At 35.6% G+C, this 23,055-nt stretch overlaps 1 protein-coding gene across 1 annotated transcript in view; it reads left to right on the forward strand.

The window, feature by feature from the left end:
* The window catches only part of NBEAL1 (neurobeachin like 1), a 197,233-nt gene that overhangs the window by 6,029 nt on the left and 168,149 nt on the right, over nucleotides 1-23,055 (forward strand). The window contains 2 exon segments of the mRNA XM_027589436.2: nucleotides 18,218-18,309; nucleotides 22,521-22,682. Coding sequence (XP_027445237.2) covers nucleotides 18,218-18,309; nucleotides 22,521-22,682 — 254 coding nt within the window.

Below are 23,055 nucleotides of genomic sequence, written 5' to 3' on the forward strand. Positions count from 1 at the left end.
TTGTCTGAGCATATTTTTCTTAAGTATTAAAGGCAAATTGATTTACTTTTTAATATCTGAAGATTTTAGTTCATATTATCTGTCATAGGCACCATGTTATTCCCTGTATCCTTTGACATTTTTTTACATAATGTGCTTATGGTAAGAGAGACAGTGCTGAAAACAGTTTTCGTCTCTACATTATCATACAACTTTTTGGAATTCATATATTGCCAATAGCAAGACATAATATGTATCATAAAGTCTCTCAACTCCCTTTGGATAGGCATTAGGATATATTTGTGTTCCACATTTAGCCTTTTGGGAGTGCTATAGTTGATCACCAGAATATGCAGAAGAGAAACTGAGCCTCTCAAATTCTTAGATAAGATTAAGTTATTTTTGTTCTGTGTAGTGAAAAGTATCAAATGCATGAACTCACTGAAAAGACACAAGGCGACTCAAAAGCATCATGACATTTGAAATGTGGCAATGTGGGTTGAAATTTATGGTTCATTTTTATCATTTGCTTTTTTTTTTTGATACTCATTTTACACTAAAAAGTTTTGTGAAGCTATAGAATTAGAGCCAAGATTTAGTCCCAGTTTTGCTTCTGAGCTTAAGGAAGGACCTGAAAAGAGGTTACATAATTTCTTCATGTTAACAGTTTTCTCATCTGTGAAATGGGAAAAAATAACTGTTTTTGCATCTCAAAGTTGTTGAGAAAAGATGAATTGCTTATATTGAAATGCACTGTAAGGGTAAGAAATATAAAATGTTATCTCTATTAGTAGTTTTAAAATACATGTATGAGCTCGAGAGTGTATCAATACTTCCATTTTGCCTTTATTTAATATAGCAGAGAACAATATTCTCATCTTTTTGTATAATGATGAAGCAGTGCTCATCAGTGTCTTAATTTTTAATGTTTTTATTTTTCTTTCAAGCATAGTGCTTAATTTTCCTAATAATATGAATTTTTTTTTTTTACTCTAAACCAAGTTTGTTTTGGACCTTCGTGATGCTCCATTTCCTGCTGTTACCCTTTGTCCTGCTAAATCTGGAATATGACTGAAATAGATAGTTTTGCAATGAGCTCAGAGTAAACTTCCTTTTCACAAAAATTTTGCTTTATAAAGAAAATAGAATTTAGAGTTTTTATTCAGATAAAAAGGCAAGTACCTCTTTTTATATATAGATTTAGAAAAAAATGGAATGAACATAAACTCTTCCAGTGAGAAAATTATAATTTAATTATAATCAGAAGTGAAGCTTTTATTAAGATACCTCAGTATACATCAGCCCTTATAATTTAACCTGATATGTGCAAAGTGTAAAATGGCTCTTAATTTTCTGTGATTTAATAATGACTTTGTATATAAGGAAAGTAACATTTGACTTGAAGCAAAACAAAAAATTGCTAGCAGCTCAGTAGTAGTGATTACCTGTTTATTTTAGGAAGTTAGATGTGAGAGCAAGAAATGAATATTTTATATCAATAGACATGGAAAGGAATATTACCTTTGTGGTTTGACTTGAGGAGCTTATGCACCACTCTAAAAACTTGTTAAGATACATGAATATTTCTTTTTTTTTTTTAAAGATTTTGTTTATTTGACAGAGGGAGACACAGCGAGAGAGGGAACACAAGCAGGGGGAGTGGGAGAGGGAGAAGCAGGGTTCCCGCAGAGCAGGGAGCCCTACGCGGGGCCAGATCCCAGGACCCTGGGACCATGACCTGAGCCCGAAGGCAGGTGCCTAACGACTGAGCCACCCAGGTGCCCCAAGATACATGAATATTTATTCTTTTCTTTTGAATATCAAAATTTGAACTTCCCTGGTAGAAAGTAGAATTGATAGCACTTAAATGTGTAGATAGGAGCATGAGTGAAAAATAACATTCTAAAATAATTCTCAGGTTTTTTATTGGCAGATTTCAGGTTTTATTAGCAATTACTGAAGAGTTATATAATATAAGTAAGAAGAGAATAAGGTCATAGGGAGTCCTGGAGAACATTATCATTTAAGAAGAGGATAGAAGAGTTTGTAAGGAGTTTGAATGGGAGGAGAACCAGGAGTGAGTAGTTGCCTCAAGTAGAGGGCTTTTATAAAGAAGGGAGTAGTCAGTGCTGTCAAATTCAGTATGGCAATAAAGAAAAGCATTATGGAGCATATATTGGAATTGATAGGTAAGAGATTATTGGTGGAGTGCCTGGGTAGTGCAGTTGGACCCTTGGTTTAGGCTAGGTGGTGATCTCAGTGTTGTGAGATTAAACCCCACATGGGGCTCTGTGCTCAGCGGGGAGTCTGCTTCTCTTCCTCTCCCTCTGCTCCCCCTGTACCACACTTTGCGTGGCACTACTCTAGAATATCGGAAAATTTTCGGATTGCCAAGAATCCATTTGTAATTTGAAAAATATAGCTTTACAGATTGAATAGTCACTGATTATTGGTAGCAGTGCAAATGTGACCAGTGAAATTGAGTACTAGTTACAAGGTAGTCAGCTTAAATAGACTTAAATTAATTTGAAAATTAATAGAAATGTGAGTACAAACTTTACAAATTTTTATATGAAACTTATGGACCCAGAAATATTTCTGATAACTCCCAGGGTTCTTGGACATGTTTTAGAAACACAAGCCTTGGTCAGTATCTGACATACTGCTGTTACCTTACCTTTTCTACAGCTTCCTTTCCTTATTGCAAAATTACTTGGCAGATTTACTACAAGGGGGTGAAATTTGGGACCAACAATTCAGTCTACCACAGTCTGATTTCTTCGTTACAATTATTTGTATCTCTCCCATATACAAAATCTACTTCATGTCCATTTTAAGAACTCCAGAAGTCTCATCCAATCCTGGTATCGGTTGAAACCCAAGATATTGTAATATATATCAGGTCCAGTTGTGGTTTTTATTGCTGAGACCCGTGACTTTGGACGACTGTTGATATCTGACCCTTACAAACCCAACCAATTGTGATGAAACTGAGATAGGAATGCCACAGTAAAGACTCTTGAAAAAGAAAGAATGGAAGGCATATCGGAGGCTTTGGTCCATAGCAATTCTGAAAACTGGGCAAATGTCGCCTGGTTCCTCTACTTTCAGAGAAGGCTCGTTCCTTTGTTCTGTTCTTGGGAGTAGCTGCACAGGCCACTGTTCTTTATTGCACTTGGCTCCATATTCTTAGAGGTTCTTTTTCTCTTATTATTCTTTTGGTATGTCTGAGGAGGGCATTGGAGACTATACTTTCTTATGACTGAGCAACTCATCTGGCTTCCTGCATATAGAAAGGCCCCTATAGAAAATGGGAAGTCCACTTTTCTAATTCTTCTGCCTTCACTTATTTTCTTTTGTCTTAACTATATTGTCTAGTAACTCCAACATGATGTTCTGTAGTATTTGAAATAAAAGACGTACTTGTTGGGGCACCTTGGTGGCTCAGTACGTTAAGCGTCTGCCTTCGGCTCAAGTCATGATCCCAGGGTCCTGGGATTGAGCCCCACATCAGGCTCCCTATTCAGTGGGGAGCCTGCTTCTCCCTCTCCATCTGCCTGCTGCTCTGCCTACTCGTGCTCTCTCTCTCTCTGTCAAATAAACAAATAAAATCTTTTAAAAAAAGACATACTTGTCTTCCTCTTCACTTTAAGGGGGAGAAAGGCTGAGGTTTTCTATTAGGTTAGCTTCAGACTTTGGGACTGAGACATGTATATGTATAATCCCTTTAACTCAGATCAGATTTATGGTAGGTAAATGATAGATGTTTTACTTTATTCATTTTTTCTTAGGTATACTGTTGATATTTCTGATGCAGGTTTGCTACTTTTACAATATATTATAAAACTGCTTAGAATAGTTTTATGTGTGTACTTAAGATGTGGATAATTAGACTATTCCTAAGTTCCAGAAAAATATTAAAGTTGAAAAAGTTATGAAAAAATCATAATCATTGGTACTTAGTGGTTGCCATTTTAAATATTCTCCTTTATTAGAATCATTATGAATTGTAAGTAGGTACATTTGGAGTCTGGTGCTGCACTTAATTCTCAGTAGTCCTTCATTTTAAAATATGTAAAATATAATGCTTATAGATCAAAGTTTAGTGCCTTGTAGTGTATGAATTTAAGAGTTTGGCCACCTAACTGCTTTTTCGGTTTATTCAGAGGTTTTGACAAAAAATTTGATTTATTTTGTAAAAATGGAATTTATTTTTTCTGAAAATTTTATTCTGGTGTTTCAGAATCTATTAAGATATGGGTAACTATCTGAAATGACTGGAATCTGCCATAACTGTAAATCAACTCCTTTGATGATGTCAGAATTCAGGCAAGAGTTAGAAGCACTGATTTCCTCATCTTTTCCTCAGCTTTTACTGAAAAGAATATAATGTGCCATTTCTTTTTCAATAAGGAAAACAGGGAGCTCTGCTCTTAAATATATTTATATGTACTATACTGTTTTTTTAAACTTTTTTTTTTTTTAATAAGAGTGTGTTGAGGGGGGTGGGAGAGAGAGGCAGAAGGTGAGGGAGAGAGAGAGAGAGAGAGAATCTTAAGCAGGCTCCACACCCAGAACCAAGCCCAACGTGCGGCTCAGTCTCATAACCCTGAGGTCATGACCTGAGCTTATATCAAGAGACAGACACTTAACTGGTTGAGCTACCCAGGCACCCCTGGACTATACAGTCTTTTAAAATATTGAAAGTAACTTGTTCTTACCTATATCTAAGGCATATCAGCATTTTCTTTTTTTTTTTTTTGATTAAAAAAAATTTTTTTTAATTAACATATAATGTAGTATTTGTTTCAGGGGTACAGGTCTGTGATTCATCAGTCTTACACAACACCCAGTGCTCACCACAACACATACCTTCCCCAATGTCCATCACCTAGCCACCCCACCTCCCCTCCTGCAACCCTTAATTTGTTTCCTAAGATTAAGAGTCTTTTATGGTTTGTCTCGCTCTCTGGTTTCATTTTGTTTCATTTTTTTCTTCTCTTCCCCTACGCTCCTCTGTTTTGTTTCTTAAATTCTGCATATCAGTGAGATCATATGATAATTGTCTTTCTCTGATTGACTTATTTTGCTTATTAGCATAGTACCCTCTAGTTCCATCCACATTGCAAATGGCAAGATTTCAATTTTTTATGGCTGCGTAATATTCCATTGTATGTGTGGGGGTGTGTATATATATTTACTTATATGTATATATACACACCCCACATCTTTATCCATTCATCTGTCAGTGGACATCTGGGCTCTTTCCATAGTTTGGCTATTGTGGACATTGCTGCTATAAACATTGGGGTGCAGGTGCCCCTTTGGATTACTGTATCTTTGGGGTAAATCCCTAAGTAGTGCAATTGCTGGGTTGTAGGGTAGCTCTATTTTCAACTTTTTGAGGAACCTCCATACTGTTTTCCAGAGTGGCTGCACCAGTTTGCATTCCCACCAACAGTGTAGGAGTGTTCTCCTTTCTCCGCATCCTCTCCAACATCTTCATTTCCTCATTTGTTATTTTAGCCATTCTAACTGGTGTGAGGAGGTACCTCATTGTGGTTTTGATTTGTATCTCCCTGATGCCGAGTGATGTTGAGCACTTTTTCATGTGACTGTTGGCCATTTGGATGTCTTCTTTGCAGAAATGTCTGTTCATGTCTTCTGCCCATTTTTTGATTGGATTATTTGTTCTTTGGGTGTTTCAGCATTTTCTTTTAATTTATATCTTGTGACCTAAATTCAGGCTCATAGGGTTGTCTACTCATATTGAACCAAAGCATTAATTGATCCATACTTTTCTCACAAAATTTTACAACAATTTGCCTCTGTAAAAAAAAATGTAGTTTTGTTTGATATATTTAACTTAAATTATTTTTTGTGACATTAAACATTTGAATAGTAGGAAAGATAGGTACTATTTTAATTTATGATATTGTGAGGTGAATTTATACTTTTTTTTGAATAATTTTGACTTAGGATTTTTGTTAAAATACAAAATTTAAATAGCTTTAAATATAAAATTTCAATTTTCTAGTGAATGAATTTCATTTTAGGGATAAAATATAAAATTTCTAATTTAGATTTATATTCTAAGAAAAGTAGTAGTGTTTTATGTTAGGATTGAAATTTTTAAAATTTAAGATACAATTTAATTAAAGAAAATATAGACATGCTGAAAGTAAAAGTTTCATTTTTCAGTGATTTTCAGTTAACATACTCTATCGATGTGATTGAAAAGTCTATGAGTTAATTACATTTACTACTACAAATCATTAAGATATTAAATTTGAAAAACTTCAACCTGACATGAAACTTCAACTTTAAGCTTTTAAGCTCCATTTAAAAAGTGTCAATGTTATATTTAGTTAATACATGCACAGTGGTAGGCTTTTCTTTAAAAAATTCACTGTAGGTAGGAGTGCCTTACTGGCTCATTCGGAACAGCATGCAACTCTAGATCTCAGGGTCTTGAGTTTGAGTTCTGTGTTGGGTGTAGAGATTACTAAAAAAAAAAAAAACTTAAAAAATAAAATCTTAAAAAAGAATTCAGGGGCGCCTGGGTGGCTCAGTCCGTTAAGCGTCTGCCCTCGGTTCAGGTCATGATCCCAGGGTCCTGGGATTGAGCCTCTCATTGGGCTCCTTGCTCAGCGGGGAGTCTGCTTCTCCCTCTCCCACTCCCCCTGCTTGTGCTCTCTCTCTGGCAAATAAATAAATAAAATCTTAAAAAAAAAATTCGGGCGCCTGGGTGGCTCAGTTGTTATGCGTCTGCCTTGGGCTCAGGTCATGATCCCAGGGTCCTGGGATCGAACCCCGCATCAGGCTCCCTGCTCCACGGGAAGCCTGCTTCTCCCTCTCCCACTCCCCCCTGCTTGTGCTCCCTCTCTCGCTGTGTCTCTCTCTGTCAAATAAATAAATAAAATCTTTTTTTTTAATCTTAAAAAAAATTCACTGTAGTCCAATTAACTAGTTATTGGGTACCTGTATACAGATGTTAGTTACTACCATTTTATCTCTTGAGTTGTGTATTTTCCTCTTTTAAAAATTTTTTAAAATAAACATTTTTTAGAGCAGTTTTAGATTCATAGCAAAATTGAACAAAAGTACAGAGAGTTCCTTTGTATTTCCTGTCCCTACATCTGTGCAGCCTTTCCTGCTATTAGCATCCCATACCACAATGGTATGTTTGATCACTTGACTGATTTCCCAGAAACACCTGAGCCAAACATTTCTTTACCTGTCCACCATGTGTGAACCTCCAAGGTAAACACAAAATTAATGTAGCAAGTCATGTTTTACCTAACATTTAAGCGTTCCGGATGTTGGCTTTTTCAAGTCTTGCTAAGTTTAACTGTGAATTTTCTATACTAATTTGATCAAACCTGGAACTTAGTTATATGAATGATGAGTTTTTTATTGTAATTTAAGAAATACCTAAAGTAAAATTTGAAATCTGCTCTCTAGGGATTAGTGTATTCTAAGCCTGTTTTTTATGTAGACCTCTATATGAATATTGGTTTTTCATTTATGTTAAAATGACTTCCAAACCTTTCAAGATGTGACAGGCTTTTCATCAAAATTTTGTCTCTTTTATCTATTTAATTGACTGACTTCATCTATGGGCATGCTTTTCCAACTAGAGTCAGTTTCCCATTTAGATTGTAGGCTTAGATGTGAGACCTTAGGGAAGATGAATGAAGTCATCAGGGATTGATTAAAGAGATAGCTTTGTTCAAGGTTTTAAAGAATGGATTGTAGTTTAAGAGCCACAGAATATGTTCCAGGCGCATAGAAATCCTGACCAAAAGTACGAAGGAAAAGTGACCTTAATTTAGACTTTCCGTTTGGTAATAAATTAGGCTAGCTTGTTGGACCAACCCTTCTGAAAATTATTTATAATTCTGAATAAAATTTAAGACATATCTTAATATCGTTGAGACGCTGGCAAGATGATGGTAAGGCTTTATGAGGCTAAATCTTAGTGGAAACAGGAATTTAGGTAGATGGAGAATGGAAGCTACTTTTCCTGGTGAACTTGAGCTTTTGTTTTCATGGTCTTGTGGATGGAAGGAAGAAGTCAAAGCTAAGGGACTAATCAGAGTGAGAAGTCTGAATAGATTTTCTCTTATGATCCCCAGAGGTGTAACACCTGTGGGGTAAAGATGAACTGGAAACAGACCCATCTCACTCTTTCATCTTTACTTGGGGACTCCAAGGGAAAATGGCTTTGTGTTAAGCAGAGCCAAAAGGTGAAAAGTCCCTGAGAGGATGTTACCACCAGTTGATTCTTTCATAAATTTGCAAATCAAACTTACCTTTCGTTGTAGAGAAAGTCCAGAAAGCCCCAGGTCATGCAGACTAGTCTGGTGCTTGGTACAAGCAAATGCAATCCTTCTGGAAGAAGAAACTTCAGATACCAAGTATTTTTTCAAATTGCAGCTTAATACTTTAATTCATGATGTATGAATCAATCATACCAGATTTTCATTGCCTTGGCATTTCTTTCATCTTTTCCAAGCAATTTGATAGATTCTCTTGTCTTTATTTGCACTGATTGGCATATGGTAGGTAATTCTTTTGCATGTATTTCAGTTTCCTCTTTTGATGGTATCTCCCATTGTCAGTTTTGTAAAGCACTTAGCTGTTCCTTGCCATAAAACATAAAACCGTGATTATTTCTACAGTAACGAATAGTTGTATCATTAATGTCAAATTATACCCTCCTGTTCTGTTGTCATGTCTTCTTTGTGTACACAATAACTTCATTTTATTGCCTAATCATAGTATAATTTTTTGAACATTTTGAACAGCGATTAAACTCAACATGTTGTAGTACTTTGTGCATAAATCTAGTGAAAGTATATCAATATGAAACAGCTGTTACCAGGTTTGCACAGGCATTGACAAATAGGTCTTAACAGCAGCCTCTCTGAGAGCAATTGTAAGATGCGTTTTGATTTCAAAGATACCAAAATTTAAAAAACAAAACAACTTAGAATCAGACAAATTTGATATAAAAAGTGAACTAGCAGTTTTAAAAAAGAAATAGAATATCTAGAAATAGGGGGAAAACCCAATAATGATATTTAAAAACCAATAAATGTGGTTGATAGGAGTTTTTAGACAGCTGAAGAGAATTAGAGAATTGGAAGGGAGATAAGTCCTTTTTACAATATAAGCTAGGAGTCAAAGAAATGGAAAATACGGAAGGAAGGTTAAGAGATATAAAGGCTAGTGTGAAAAGGCTTAATACATGTTTAATTGGACTCTGAAAAGGACAGGAAAGGAAGAATGAAACAAATGTAATATTTGAAAAGATTACAGGTGAGAACATTCCAAGATTAATGAAAGTCCACTGAATTTCAAGCAGAATAAATAAAACTAATTCCATACCAAGTTACATTGTAGTGAAATTGTAGTGGTTTTGCAGAAAATCAAAGAGAAAGAAAAATCTTAAAAGCTGCCAGAGGAAAAAAGATTATTTTCAAAGGAATGACAGATTAATAGCTGATTTTTCAGTAATAACGATAGAAGGGAAAAGGTTGACATCTTTAAAGAAAAGACTTACCAATCTATTTCCAAACAAATGAAATTTTTTCCAAGAGTAAAGTGAAATAAAGCCATGTTCAGCAAAACAAAACAGTTCAATTCACCAGGAATATATAACAATTTTAAATTTGTGTGTACCTCATAGTCTCAAAATAAACACAGAGAAATGAACGTACGACAGTTGTAAGGTTTTTTTTCTATTTAACTTGCCTTAGTAGTGTAAAAAAAATGTCAATAATTGATAGAATGAATAGACAAAAAGGTCACTAAAGATACAGAAGACTCAAACAATAGAATTGACAAACTTGATGTTAGGGATTTATGTAGAACACTATATTCAACATACAGTCCTTTCGAGCACACGTTTACAAAAATGATATAACAGCAAATTCCAACAAATTTCTAATGATCAAAATAATGTTGAACAATAACAATGAAGGAAGAAATCAATAGCAAAAAGATTAAAAAGGAATGTTTAGAGGCCATGAAATACCCTTTTAAATAAACCTTTGATTAGAGAACAAGTAATAAAAATTAGAATTTTGAGGGGCACCTGTGTGGCTCAGTCAATTAAGTGTCCGACTCTCGATTTTGGCTCAGGTTATGATCTCATGGTTGTGAGATGGAGCCCGGAGTCAGGCTCTGCGCTGGGCATGAAGCCTGCTCTCCCTCTCCCTCTGTCCCTCTTCTACCTCTCTCTCTCTCTATAATATAAATAAGTAGATAAATTAAATATATTAATCAATTAGAATTTGGGGAGACCTGAATGATAAAAGTACTGCAATTTTAGAACTTGATGGGAAGTGGCTACACATTACTTAGGAAAATTTATTGCTCCAAATACTTAATGTTTAGGGGTGCCTGGGTGGCTCAGTTGGTTAAGCATCTGCCTTTGGCTCAGGTCATGGTCCCAGGGTCCTGGAATCAAGTCCTGCATTGGGCTTCTTGCTCAGCGGGAATCCTGCTTCTCCCTCTGCCTGCTGTCCCCCTGCTCGTGCTCTCTCTCTCTGTCAAATAAATGAATAAAACCTCAAAAAAATAAATACATATGTTTAAAAAAAGGCTAAAAATTAGTGAACTAGATAGACATTTGTGGTCACCAGCCTTTAAGATCCTCACATCCTGGTATTCATACCCTTTTACAGTCCTCTCCTACGTTGTACCAGGGTTCTTTTGTGACCATAGAATTTGGCAGAATTGATGGTATATCATTTCCGAAATTAGAAAAGACACTCTTGTTTTCATCTCGGTTACTCCTTTTTTTCTTGAATCATTGATTTGGTGAAGCGAGCTGCTTTGTTGTATGCAGCCCAGTGGAGAGCCCCATGTTATGAAGAACTGAAGCCTTGCCAGCCACCAACCACATGAGTGAGGTTGAAAGTAGTTCTTCCCACCCAGTCAAGCTTTGCTATGACTGCAGCCCTACTTGACATCTTCACTATGATGAAGGCTCATGAGAAATTCTGAGCTGGTTTTGAATTCCTCACCCAAAAAACTGATAAAATATTTGTTGTTTAAGCTCCTATATTTAATTTATTTAATTTGTTATACAGAAATAGATCATTAATATGCCATCCATTTCAAGAAGACAAGAATAAACCCAAAGAAAGTATAGTGAGGGAAAATAGAAGTTTTTTGTAATGTGAAAATTCTCAAATTTATTGTTTGTTTTTCAGTTGTTGCAGGAAATACACATATATAAGAAGGTTGACATGTATTGAGTATATTTAATTTTAATAAAACATAACATCTTGGGATGAATGGCATGAATATCTGGATATAATCTTAATTAGGACTGTGGAAGTGAGATTGAGAGTATGTTAATAGTGGTTTCTTTTGCAAATATTTCTAGTAGTCATGGTGACATAAGAAAATTATAAGGTTTATTGCAGAAATTACTCATAAAATACTGGATGTAGAAAATGATCAGTAGCTTTAACATCACAAAAGAGGTAACTCGATATGTACCTTCTCCTGAAGGACATGTTAGCAACACCTATTAAATATTTTTTTGCCAAAAAAAACCCCAAAAGAACCTAAATTTGATAGTCTCTAGATCTACTAATTAATTAGAAATATAGAGGACTGAGGAACATGTTAAATGACATAAGAACATGCAGTCAGCAAAATCCTGATGTGAGAAATACTACTTCATAAATGACCCAGTGTCTTCAACAAATAAATTAGGACAAAAAAATAAAAGTAATAGAAACCTATGGGTTTAAATAGACCTAAAAAATACATCAACCAAATGCAATTTGTGGACTTTATTGGGTCCTAATCTTATCACACAGTTAAAAAAGAAGGGCGTTTGAACACTGACCGATACTAAGGAATTGCTAATTTTTTCAGATGTGATAATACCGTCATATTTTTAAAAGATACCTTTTGGGGATATGTATTGAAATATATGTGGATGAAATGATACATCTGGGTTTGCTTCAAAATAATATAGTTGAAGATGGGGATACAGGTGAAAGAATATTGGTCATGCATGATTTGGTAGTTGTTAAAGCTGAGTCATTCTATTCTCATTCTCTCTACTTCTAAGTATGTTTGAAATTGTTCAGTAACATGCTTTTGGAAAGAGCACAAATAAACATAATGGAAAAGATCAACCAAATAAAAAGTTGTTTCTTTGATAAAACTAATGAAATTGAGTCAGGAAGATAAAGTTTGTGATTATATATGTTTTGAAAATCTCACCTTATAAACACCACTTCCAGTGCCATTCACAAGGCATATTTCATCTTCAAGATAATATATTGTTAAAAATCTCATTTAACCTAACTGGTGCTTCTCAAACTTCGTTAAACACAGCCATCCTTCTTTTTCTTCTTTTTTTCTCTAACTTCACACCATACTTGTTGTCATCCAAGTAAACAATGTCCCTAAGTACTTGCTCAGGAAATGCTGACTTCTCCAGGTTTATCTATTTATTTAACAGGACCAAATATTGTACATCTTTGAAAATATCTTGCTATTTTCTGTCTGGAATTCCCCTCTTACCTCCTCCGTCCTTGAATGTATCTGCTTATGACGATCTGTGAAAACTTTTAAGTGCTTCTGCTCTTCAGTTATTTCTGATTTTGACAGTAACTCCCTTTTTATTCTTTCTTTTTTTTTTTTTTAAGATTTTATTTTTAAGGAATCTCTAGCCCCAACCTGGGACTTGAGCTCACAACCCCAAGACCAAGAGTTGCATACTCTACCGACTGAGCCAGCTAGGCTTCCCCCTTTTTATTATATCTATACTTTTTACAACTGCTTTACTTCTTATGCTGTTGTGCATTTATTTGTTTATGCCTCTCTTCTATTGAACAGTGAGCACTTTGAGGATAAGATTATAGGTTTTTTTTTTTTTAGGTAAAATTGACTTAAGATTACGTTTTAGTTTTGTCATAGCCGCAGAGTCTAGTACGGTTCTTGATTGTTACATGGTTGGTATGTACTTAGTAAATGTTTTTTGAGGTAGCTAGGTTCTGTCAGAAAAACCTGAGGGCTGACTTGAGAGATGAATTACCATTAATAATTATGTTTCTATTGAGGGGAGATTTATCTTCTTTTGGTAGGAATTAGAAACTATATTATAAATATAACTGACTTAAATGAACTTTTATAAATGCAACTCATATGTAAGTTGGGAACTGCCCAATATTGGTTGAAATATGTATATGTATTTAAAAGTTTATAGTTTTAAAACTTGAAGGACTATTACATCCTAAATATTGCATGGAGAAAGTAAGGTGTTCCCCTATTCTTACCTGTAACCCCACCCCTTAAGAACTAGGTGAAATTATATGGATCTCTTAATTCCATTACCCACTAATGCCTCCCACCAGGGGAGTGGGTGTTAAGAGAAGGTAAAAAAAATGCCTTCTGTGCATTAATGTAATTTAAATATTCACATTTGGCTAGTGGTCACTCTGTTGGGCAGTGCTGTATTGGGCAGTGTTTAAACTTCATCCTGTGGTAAGGGGGGCCATTGAGGGTATTTGAAGAGGAGGGAAGAAATGATTAGATTTAAATTTAACATCCTGTTAGTAGCTGTATATAGGGAGGAAAAATTGAAGCTATAAACACCAGTAGAGAACTATGTAACAGTTCAAATGAAAGACTGTTTTATTTTTTTATTTTTTTTTAAAGATTTTATTTGAGAGAGAGAGAGAATGAGAGAGAGCACGAGAGGGAAGAGGGTCAGAGAGAGAAGCAGACTCCTTGCTGAGCAGGGAGCCCGATGTGGGACTCGATCCCGGGACTCCAGGATCATGATCTGAGCTGAAGGCAGTCGCTTAACCAACTGAGCCACCCAGGCGCCACTGTTTTAGACGAGATCGGGCGCGTTCAGGGTGGTATGGCCGTAGACGGCGCCACTGTTTTAAACAATGGCACATGATTAGATGAATATTTGAGTACAAAATCAATAAAGTTGATTTTGTAATTATTTCATAAGTGCTTATTTTATTACATTGAATCATGACCAACTTGATGGCAGACTCTATATCTTAATGGTAACCAACGTGTTTTGAGTAATTGCTAAATGACAGGCATTGTTGAATGTCTTACGTATGTTATCTCATTTAGTGCTCTCAACACCCTATGAGGTAGGAAATAATATTATAGATGAAGAACAAATTGGAGAAATCAAGTAACATGGCCAAAGTTACACAGATAGTAAATGCAAAGAGATTTAAAAAGAAGAGAATACAATTAAAATCATATGTCAAGGGGGATCATGAAATATTTAAATATGTTTGTTGCATAGATTATTCCTGTTTTATGGGAGTTTCCTAGTTTTGGCACATAGTAGGTAGTAAAAATAAAATTAATACTTGAGCATATCCTCTGTGCTAGGAATTATTCTAAGCCCTTGACATATATTAGATTATTTAATTTTTATAACGGCCCTGTAAGAAAGGTATTATCATTATATTCATTTTTATAGAGGAAAAGACTGATAGCAAACATAGGATGACTTGTTCAAGAAAGTGGCAAAGCAAGTATTAGAGTCCACATAATTTGGCCTCAGTGCTCCTGCAGTACGTAATATATTTATGTGTTATGTTAATAAATAGTGTACAAATGGAAAAATAGATCATACTGTGGTGTTTCAGTATACCAAACTCTTAACTATGAAAGTGACTAAACTTGAGATTTAATTAATATGGTTTCTGGGTAAGTGGAGATCTTTCTTTTTATGGTTTTTGGCAGTAAAGTGTAGGTTCTCTAAGAATTTTGTCAGGCTGTGTAGAATGTGGTTGTTTTTTGTGTTAAATTGTGTACGGCCTTGAGTTTACTGACCCTGATGACTCTTTTTCCTCTATTTGCTCACTAGAGCTGTGCTTATAGTTCAAAGACAGTATAGTGTAGTAGAAGGACCATGGTTGGATTCATATATCTTGCATTTTAATCCCAGCACTATCAATAACTAACTGTGTGACTGTACAAGTTACATATTCTAGAACATCTCTTTTCTAACGTACAAAATGGGGAAATGAAACCTCTGGATAGATGTAAGAAGTAAATGGAATGATACATATTATTTAAAAATGCTTGCTGTAGTACTTAGCACATGGCATATGCTCAAAAAACTGCAACTACTTTACTTCTTACTAAAAGAAACATTTCCAGATTTAAGTACCATTTCTTTCCTTATAGTTGTTCAACTTCTTAGGAGAACCTTGTACCTGCCAACCACTTGATAACCCTGACCTTTAGACTTTGAACCAGATACTGTAGAGTTCCTAAATAAACTATGAGGAGAAATGCATTAATTCTTTATGGTGTTATGAGACTGTTTTGTGTCTAACTTTTACAGAGAGATAATCCTATGCTTTATTAAAAGCAAAAATGATAAGGAAAACTCCAGCTACTTGTATTTCTGGATTCCTATTCTGAGTGGATAAATGAGTAAATGAATACATGAATAATGTGCTAGTTGGAAATGAAAATAGCAAGTAATGGAACCCTTGAGAAAATTTCTCACGTGAGAAATCTTTTTCTGAAATATTTCCATCTTATTTCTCAGTGATGATGTAGATAGTGGCAATTTACAATCTGATTTTGGAATAGTATATTAATAGAAAAAACAAATACACAGAAGGTCAGCAGTCTCTGTACATTCTGGGAACATTCTTTTAGCAATTCTGATTTGTAGTGTAATGCTTTTATTTTAGGGAAATAAAGTACTTGAGTTCCCTTTATCCAAGTGCAGTGCCTAACCAGTAATATTTAATGATTAAGTAAAACTTCTGAGTATTGTTGAAATTGACTTCAGTAAAGAACAGTTAAGGAGAGGAAGGAAATAAATTCAAGCATCATTTTTAATGATGCAGTTTGTATTTAAATAGATGTTTCTGAGGAATCATTTCAAATAAGCTTTGAGATATGACTTACAGACCATAAAATGCACACATTTTAAGTGTCAAAGTTCATGTTTTGATACAGGCAAACATTTGTGTAACTACTATATAATAAAATAGAAAATTTCTATCACCTAGGAAAAGTTTCCTTTGTGTCCCTTTGTAGTCAGTCCTCTGAAAAACAGCCAGTGATCTAATTTCTGTCACCATAGCCTGCTATAGAACTTTGTATAAATGAAATCATACAGTGTATACACTTTAATGTCTGGCATTTCTTGCTTAGTTATGTTTTTAGAATTTCTGCTTGTCATTGTATCAACAGTTCATTCAGTCTTATTCCTGAATAGTATTCCATTATATGAGTATACCACAATTTCTTTGTCAGTGAACAGGTTGATGGAATTTTGTGTTGTTTCCAGCTTTTGCCTATTAAAAATAAATCTTCTATGAACATCTTTGTACATTTTTGTAGTTCTGTGTTTTTCCCTCTTTCAAGGAAGGGCCATGTTCTATATCTATGTTTAACATTAAAAGAAACTGCCAAACTATTTTCTAAATGATTATACCATTTTATACTCCCACCAGAAGTGTGAGTTCTAGGTGCTCCACATCTTCTACAACACTTGGAATGGTCAAGGTTTTTAGTTTTGGCCATTCTCGTGAGTGTGTAATGGGTGTTCCATTTGATTTTTGTTTGCTTTTCTCTGGATAGCTAATGATATTGAGCATGCTTTCACTTTTCTCTGGATAGCTAATGATGTTGAGCATGCTTTCACACACTGGTCATTCCTGTATCCCCTTTTGTGAGGTGTTTGTCCTTTGCCCATTTTTGAATTGAGTTGTCCTTTTGGTGTTGATTTTTAGGAGTGCCTTGTATGTTCTTGGTGTAAGTTCTTTGTCAAATATGTGTATTAAGAATATTTTCAGCTGGTATATGGCGTGCCTTTTCATTTTCTTATTGGTGTCTTTTGGTGGGTAGATTTTTCTTTTTTTAAGATTTTATTTATTTATTTGACAGAGAAACAGATAGCGAGAGCAGGAACACAAGCAGGGGGAGTGGGAGAGGGAGAAGCAGGCTTCCCGCGGAGCAGGGAGCCTGATGCGGGGCTCGATCCCAGGACCCTGGGATCATGACCCAAGCCGAAGGCAGATGCTTAACGAGCCACCCAGGTGCCCTGATGTTTTTAATTTTGATTAAGACTTACTATTATTTTATTTGGCTTTTGATTTTTGTGTGCTCCCAAGAAATCTTTGTCTACCCCAAGGTTGCAAAGGTATGTCTCCTATAAAGGTATATCTCCTATAGTTTCTTCTAGAAGTGTTTAATTTTAGCTTTTATGTTTAGGTTAATGATCTATATCTGATTTTATTTTATTTATGCATCTTGTGTTTTTCACTAATTCATTAAATATTTATTGAGCACCTGCTCAGTGCCAACCTCTGTTTAGGCCCTTGGTATCCATTAGTAAACAAAAAGAAGTCACTTGTGGTAAGCCCTTAGAAAGGCCTTAAACTTGTGAAATCTATATTCTAGGGGAAGTGACAGACAATAAATTAATAACTGAGTAAATGACATAGTATGATAGATGGTGAGAAAGCACCACGGTGGGAAGATAGAATAGGGTCAGGTAAAGGTTAGTAAGAAGATCAGCAGTTTTAAGAAAGGGTGGTAAAAGTAGGCTTTTTTGAGAATGTTGTTTAAGGAATGACTTGAAGAAGATGAGGGACTTAGCCGTTCATCTATAGAGTCTTCTGGGTAAAGAAAACAGCTATTGAAAGGATTTAAGGGGGGAGTATGTCTGGCATGTCCCAGTAATAGCCAGGATGCCAGGGTAGTAGAAGTTAAGGTCAGAGACATAGGGGAGGGCAAATTGTTTAGAATCTTATAGGACATTGTTAAGACTGTAGCTCTTTGTGTGAGGGACGTGGGAAGCCACTAGAGGGTTCACTATACTTAATAGACATTTTATTTTTTTTTTTTAAGATTTTATTTATTTCAGAGAGAGAGAGCTTGAGCGGGGAGGTGGGGAGGGCCTGAGGGAGAGGTAGAAGCCGACTCCCTGCTGGGCAGGGAGCCTGATGCGGGGCTACATCCCAGGATCCTGAGATCATGACCTGAGCCAAAGGCAGACGCTTAACCTACTGAGCCACCCAGGTGCCCCTGTACTTAATAGACATTTTAAAATAGCACATATGTTTTCATGAATATCACTTAAGAGATTTCATATTATTGCTTCATATCTGCTTATAGGAATGAAAGCATGTTTTTTTTCTTTGTTTTTTGTTTTCTCTGATAGGTATACTTAATATTGGTTTTCTTATTTCAGAAAGATCCAGATTACCTGAAGCTCTGGTTGGACAGTTTTGTTTCTAGCTATGAACAGTTCTTAGATGTTGACTTTGAAAAGTTGCCTACCAGGTATGTATAAACTTCTTATCCTTAGATGAGTTTGTTAATTTGAGATACAAAGACTTTATTGATGACCTAGTACAAGGAGGGCAGTTCTGTGACATACATGGTATTCCTGCATAACCCTGCTCTCATGGCAGACTTCGTTAATTGATCGCAGCAGGCTTTCTTGCTAATATGAAATTTGACTTCTTGAAGTAGAGAGGACTACCTTGGTGAACTACTAGCAACTGGGTGTCCTGCAACTCACTTCATTTCTAACACTAACTACCTGGAGGTGGTGGCAGATCCAAAAGATTAAGGGCAAAGTCCTCAACAAGACTGCCCTCACTTCAGACACCAGTTGCAAGTCTTGGGACCCTCCCTCATCTCTGACCAACCAGATATAAATTTGGAAGTTTTCACGACTCCCTTTGGTTCAGTAATTAGTTAGACTCACAGAACTCACTGAAAACACTGTCCTTAAAATTATGGTTTTATTACAGAGTAGGGCCTTAGAAAACATCTTGGAGGAGGTGAAGTATTCAGATTTTTCAAAGCTAGATTTAAAAATCATAAAATGGGAGGAAAATTCAAATTTTGTGGAAAAGTACAAGTAGAAGTATAAATCTTATCTCCCATTGCTCTGCCTACTACCATTCTACATTCACAGTTCCCAGGCCCACTTCCCAGAAAAATTTTTTTACTTTTTTCTCAAGCCATCTTGAAGACGTCATAGTTGTTCCCTGGATAAGAGAGGTTAGGCTGGGGTAAAAAGCTGGAAAAGTGAGGAGACAGCAGACACTTTTAGCCACAATAGGAACTCCATTTGTAGAGATACTATGAGATGGAAGGGGAGAAATGGGTAGTGGTTGATGATGAGAAAGAGTATCTAGAGAATTAAAAATCTTCAAGGAGGGAAGTGTTTGCAGTTTGCGGATGGAGGTAGGCAGTAAGAGGGTGGGCGTGGGTGAATTGAGTCTGGAGAATCAGAAGCCAGAGCATGCATTGCTAATGGACTTTGATTTTTTGTTACAGAAGGTGTGAGGCTCTACTAAAGAATTATCTGCATGAAAGTGTCATGATGAAGTTTGTTTTTTAAAAGTCCCTGTGGTAGCATTAGGAGATTAAACTGGAAACGGTTGAGACTGAAGGCAAGAAGCGCAGTTAAGAGGCAATTTTAATAACTCAGAGAAGAAATCATTAGAGCTATGGACCAAGGCATTGAACTTCAGATGTGCTTTAATGCTCAGAAAGCACGAGTACTTCATTATTTATAAATACAGTCTCAGAGTTCTTCATTAGATGATTTGTAACAGGTTTGTAAAGGTTGAAAAGTATTAAATCTTGAACTCAAAACAAGATTACGTATTATTGATTTCTACTCATAAGAGAGTATTCTTGCGGTTTGTGCTTCGAGGTGCTTTTATTTTAATAATTTGCAGCTCACTTTAAATCATGAGCCTAAGGATTTTATGGAGTCAGGATTTGGGCCTTTGAATACTTGGAATATTGAAGTGAAGTCTTCTAAAGTTTGTAAGATGCACTTGTTTTACATGTCTCCTTTCTTGGGAGGTCATTTCTAAAAACATTATGTAGACTTTTATTGCCACTATATTTAAAATAAGATGAAAAATGTCAGAACATTGCTTTATTCATGATTTAGCTGGTTTATTTAAAGCTTTATTTCATATCTGACAGAAAACTAAACCATGAGTTTAGATTTTACTAATAGAAAACTTGCAGTTTTTCAAGTGAATATGATGTGCAAGATGTATAAAACTAGTCTGTTCACCTTAAAGATGAGAAACTCACAGATAATCCTCATTTAAGTTAAACTGACTTGATAGAACTTTTATTTATTTATTTTTAAAGATTTTATTTATTTGAGACACAGAGATACAGAGAGAGAGAGAGAGAGCATGAGCAGGGGGAGAGGCAGAGGGAGAGGGAGAAGCAGGCTCCCTGCCAAGCCAGGAGCCTGATGTGGGGCTCGGTCCCAAGACCCTTGGATCATGACCTGAGCTGAAGGCAGACGCTCAACCATCTGAGCCACCCAGGCGCCCCTTGATAGAACTTTTAAGCTAGAGAATTCCTAATGCAAGCAAAGAATGCTTTTACCAGAATTTAAAGCCTTGGAATTTAAGCTGGACTTCTCTTCCTGTTTTAGATGGAGACAACAGTGGGCAGCTGTTTAATGTAGACATTCAGTAGTCAAACAGAAGTGAAACAGATTTCTGGGGATTGGGAAATTTCAGCAAAAGGAGCTTAGAATTTGGGGGCAGTAAAGTTCTAATGATGGGAAAATGCTTCCAAATTCTTAAATCCTTATCACATTAGAAACATGGCCAAAACTTTCTCAACTTTATCTACAAGTCATGTTCTAATCAAACCCCAATTTTATAATGAGCATAAGTACAATAGATTTCTTTTGTAAGCTAATTTTTTTCTGTCTAGTAAAATTTTTAAAAATGCAAATAGAGAATGGGACAACTAAAGAAAAAGGGAACTAATCCTTTAAGTAATTAGGATTGAATATTGGGAAATCTAATGTTTCTTTCTTGTTGACTTATGGTTTTGGAAAAGTGAATAGGAATAGTTTAGCTTAGTCTTGAAAATCAGTTATATTTAAATTTAAATCTTTATTATTTTGAAGGTACTGTGGTTTTTCTCATCATCTCTTTTTAGCTCTTTAGCAGGGAAAAAAGTATATATAAAAGTGAGAGTTTTTCTGTACCATCTATAAAAGAGAAGGAAAGAATCCAAATTATAAGTGAAGTGGTGCCCGGACTAAAATGAAGCATGTATTTTTGTGACATGGTTATAGAATTCCGCAGCCTTGGTAATGTGCTTTGTGATTTCTGTATAATTGAAGTTGGGTGTTTATTTTATAATAATGTGGGATGGTTCTGGAAGAGGCTAAAAATATTTATCATATATTTATATGACTACTGGTAATGTGCTTGAAATTTTTCTGTCTACAGGGAATGAAATAGCTTTAAACTCAGTGTCAAAATAATAGTAAATCTTCGTATTAAGCGATATCTGAAGAAGACACGATTTAAAGTATGATTGCATTTAATTATAGTTGCTGTTCATGGTGCTTCTTTGTGATTGGGTATTTTTCTTAATAGAAATAGGAAAATTAGTATTCAGTGACTTCATGAAAAGATTTGTAGGCTTTAGTGATAGTTTATTTATTATTATTTTTTTAAAGATTTTATTTATTTATTTGACAGAGACACAGCAAGAGAGGGAACTCAAGCAGGGGGAGTGGGAGAGGGAGAAGCAGGCCTCCTGCGGAGCAGGGAGCCCGATGCGGGGCTCAGTCCCAGGACCCTGGGATCGTGACCCAAGTCGAAGGCAGACGCTCAAAGACTGAGCTACCCAGGCGCTCCTAGTGATAGTATATTTAAAACATATTACATTTTTATAGTTCTTCACATATTTCATAGTTAAAAATGCACAGAACCCTATGAAATAGGGCAGATACTACAATTTTATAGAATAGGGCACTTCACAGATTAAATGGTGTACTTTATGGTACAGAGGTGGAACTTAATACACAGATCTTCTCACTTTGATTCTGGGGGATCTCTCTAAGAGATAGAGTAGCCAGTCACATCTCATGTTGGCTTTTGTCTTTGAAGAACCAGATGGTCTTCTTACCCAGAAACCGGTTGTCATAAAATACTGATGTATTAATTTATTAATGTTCATGCTTAAGTTTCTCCATTTACCTGTTTATCCTTCTCCTTTCCTTTTGCTGGTTATCTTATCTCCCTCTTCTGACCACATGGTTTGGGGAGCCTATAGGTAGATGAATATTGTTTATTTAGTAAAGCAGTTGACAGATATTAAACTAGTTATAGGTACTCCATTTTTATATGCTAGTTATTGTTCCTTTTAGAAATGGTATAAATGCATATATACACACATTTTATTTCTAAGTAGCAGGTGAACTAATTCTGAATGTTTTCTTTGAAAGTAGCACAATTGAAGATATTAAATAGATTCTCTAACTCTCCCTCTTTTCAGTAAGCCTCTTCTGAAGTAAGACTACCGTGTTATACTAATCTTCTAAAGTGTCATAGTGATCATCTGGTGGTGCCTTGCAGAGAAGGCACAGAGCATCTGGAATAAAAGAGTTTCTTTAGGATTTGAGGTGAAAATGCAGTTCCTTTAAAGTGCCAAAGATTTTCTTCATACTTAATCACCCTTCTTATTTTTCCCCCTTACAGGGTAGATGATGTGCCTCCAGGAATATCTTTGCTTCCTGATAATATTCTGCAGGTTCTAAGGATCCAGCTACTACAGTGTGTTCAGAAAATGGCAGATGGGTTAGAGGAACAACAACAAGCTTTGTCAATTTTGCTTGTCAAGTTCTTCATTATTCTTTGCAGGTATCTGGTACAAACAAATAAACTAGTTATCTGTTTTAAAAAATTATCAAATAACAATGCATTTATTTATTATTAATGGTGTTTGTTGTTCATATGGAGCTTTAAAGATTGAGTGCTTTTTTTTTAAAGAGTTTATTATTTTTATTTGAGAGAGGGAGAGAAAGAGAGGGAGCACGAGCAGGGGGAAGGGCAGAGGGGGAGGGAGAAGCAAACTCCCTGCTGACGGCAGAGCCCGACTCAGGACTCGATCCCAGGACCCTGAGATCATGACCTAAGCCAAAGGCAGACGTTTAACTGACTTAGCCACTCAGGCGCCCCTTGAGTGCACCTTTTATGAAAGCCTTGTGATTTATTATATTGGAAAGCTTATTTA

The sequence above is a fragment of the Zalophus californianus genome, chromosome 3 (genome assembly GCF_009762305.2).
Source record: "Zalophus californianus isolate mZalCal1 chromosome 3, mZalCal1.pri.v2, whole genome shotgun sequence".
NCBI classification, from domain to species: domain Eukaryota; kingdom Metazoa; phylum Chordata; class Mammalia; order Carnivora; family Otariidae; genus Zalophus; species Zalophus californianus.